The 2,087-nt window shown below is 31.8% G+C and overlaps 1 protein-coding gene across 1 annotated transcript in view; it reads right to left on the reverse strand.

Annotated features, from left to right (window-relative positions):
* The window catches only part of LOC119586376 (protein MLP1 homolog), a gene marked incomplete in the record, with an annotated part of 73,375 nt that overhangs the window by 24,131 nt on the left and 47,157 nt on the right, over nucleotides 1–2,087 (reverse strand). The window contains 3 exon segments of the mRNA XM_037935088.1: nucleotides 24–167; nucleotides 300–419; nucleotides 757–884. Of these exon segments, the coding sequence (XP_037791016.1) occupies nucleotides 24–167; nucleotides 300–419; nucleotides 757–884 (392 nt within the window).

Below are 2,087 nucleotides of genomic sequence, written 5' to 3' on the forward strand. Positions count from 1 at the left end.
ATCAACAGATCTGAATAACTTACATGGTTTAGCGACTGCTTCATGAGCCAGCCCTTTTTTATATAAAGCAGGTCCTCTGCAGGAAGGTCAACTCGCTGTAGGTCTGGATTGACAGTGTAGGGAGGAGAAACTTCCAGACCACACCCATCTGGGTCACCACGTACTTGCTGGAAACAAAAAACAAAAAAACTATGTAGATACACCTACATTTGATATTTTAATGCTTTACATACTATAGATATCTACTAACAATTATGAAGTTATATATCACGACTTTCCCAAAGAGTAGCTTTTCATACATGGTCTGGATGCGAGGGCTCAGCTGTTTCCTCTGATGATGTCTTGGAGACCTCAGCAGCAGCATCTGTCTCATCTTGAGCATCTCTTTCACGGGTCGGCTTCACATCACCCAGACCAGACTGCTTGTAGAAACAATCATTAAAGCAAACAATTATCATTCCAAAATTTTTACAATAAAAAAATAAACAGATTGAGGATTTCTGGTAAGAAACATTCTAGACTGATAGTCTCATAAATATTTTATCCTTAAATTTTCTCTCTAGAAATATGTCATTCATCATAAGTTCCTTTTCTGTGAAAAGCATGCAAAGCTGAAATATTTTTAGAAAATCAAATATGAATATAGTGACAAGTGATGTAGTATCTTCCATGTATGTCAAGGATAAGATCTCTCTATTTCTTTCCTTCAGTAAACTCTATACTCTTTTAAAATTACCACATTCATATTCTACCTACCTTGCTGCTTAGGTATGACAATGAGGAACTCCCTCTCAATCGTGTTATTGAGTCAGCAATGTCTTTCAATTTTTCTTCACGCTTTGATTCTTCTAAGTCTGAGAGTAGAAGTTGTCTTGTAACTTCACCTGAATATCGAAGATGAATTAATTTACCAAAAGAATTATACATATATATTGCACATTTATAATAATCATAAAATATTTGGTTATTTCCAGTTTGAAGGCCACTGCAGCTACCAATATATATCCCACCTGTGGAAATAAAAGTAATTTGAAACTACACACTCTTGCTGTTATATTACAGATGTTTTTTCTTTGCTGAATACAAATGTATGCAATATAATCTTATCATCTATTAATGTATTATTACTGTACTAGATAATTTGATAAATTATCCATATATGCAGTAAACAACTACTGATTAGCATTAGTATTTCAAAACTATTTTTATAGTTACATGCTAGCACTAGCACTTTTAGAATATCAGATAGCAGTGAATTTTACCAGTGTCTTTGTCTTACAGTCAGTGCTATATAGGATCAAGATATAATGTATAATCTAACTCATTAACCAATCAATTAAATTTAATATAAGTATGAAAATATGACATTACAAATCAATAAAAAAAATATGAAGGTTGATTATGTACCTTCCTATGCAAAATAACTGCACCTATATGATGCAAGATTAAAAAATATCTAAGCAATCACATAAAGCAGATTCATAATGAACATAACTTCTCCCAACTACAGTGGCATTACTAATTTTCTTTCTTGCAGGTCATGTTATCAAAATATGTAAGAATCTACATCTGTCCTGAGAAACATCTTATATGTTCAAAAATTGCCAAAAGTGAACATGCCAACATGCACAACACATCAAATACAAGAAAATACATAATGAATAAGAGCATCACATTAATAAAAACAATTTCAACACACAATAACATACAAGAACAAAAAAATGGAAATATTAATAACACAGCCGTAACACAAAGCATCATGCAAGTGGTTAAAGCATGGAGTGCACACAGTTGAAATATTAAATGTGACACTATACACATTTTAAAAATTTTACATCTACAAACACAGTTATTACAAGACATTAAAACTAGTACAAAATAGTGAAAACACACATAACATATACATTAGTATAAACACAAATTACTGTACCTCACTTCTTAATGTACAAAGTACATCTTTTACCCCATAATAATCTAGACATTTATTTAATTCGTGGCCAATGATCTGCCTGCTCTTTCTGAGTAATAATGAAATATGACAAAAAGGTTAATGAGAAACATAAGTCCATAAACACATACTCACAAGG

The sequence above is a fragment of the Penaeus monodon genome, chromosome 21 (genome assembly GCF_015228065.2).
Source record: "Penaeus monodon isolate SGIC_2016 chromosome 21, NSTDA_Pmon_1, whole genome shotgun sequence".
NCBI classification, from domain to species: Eukaryota; Metazoa; Arthropoda; class Malacostraca; order Decapoda; family Penaeidae; genus Penaeus; species Penaeus monodon.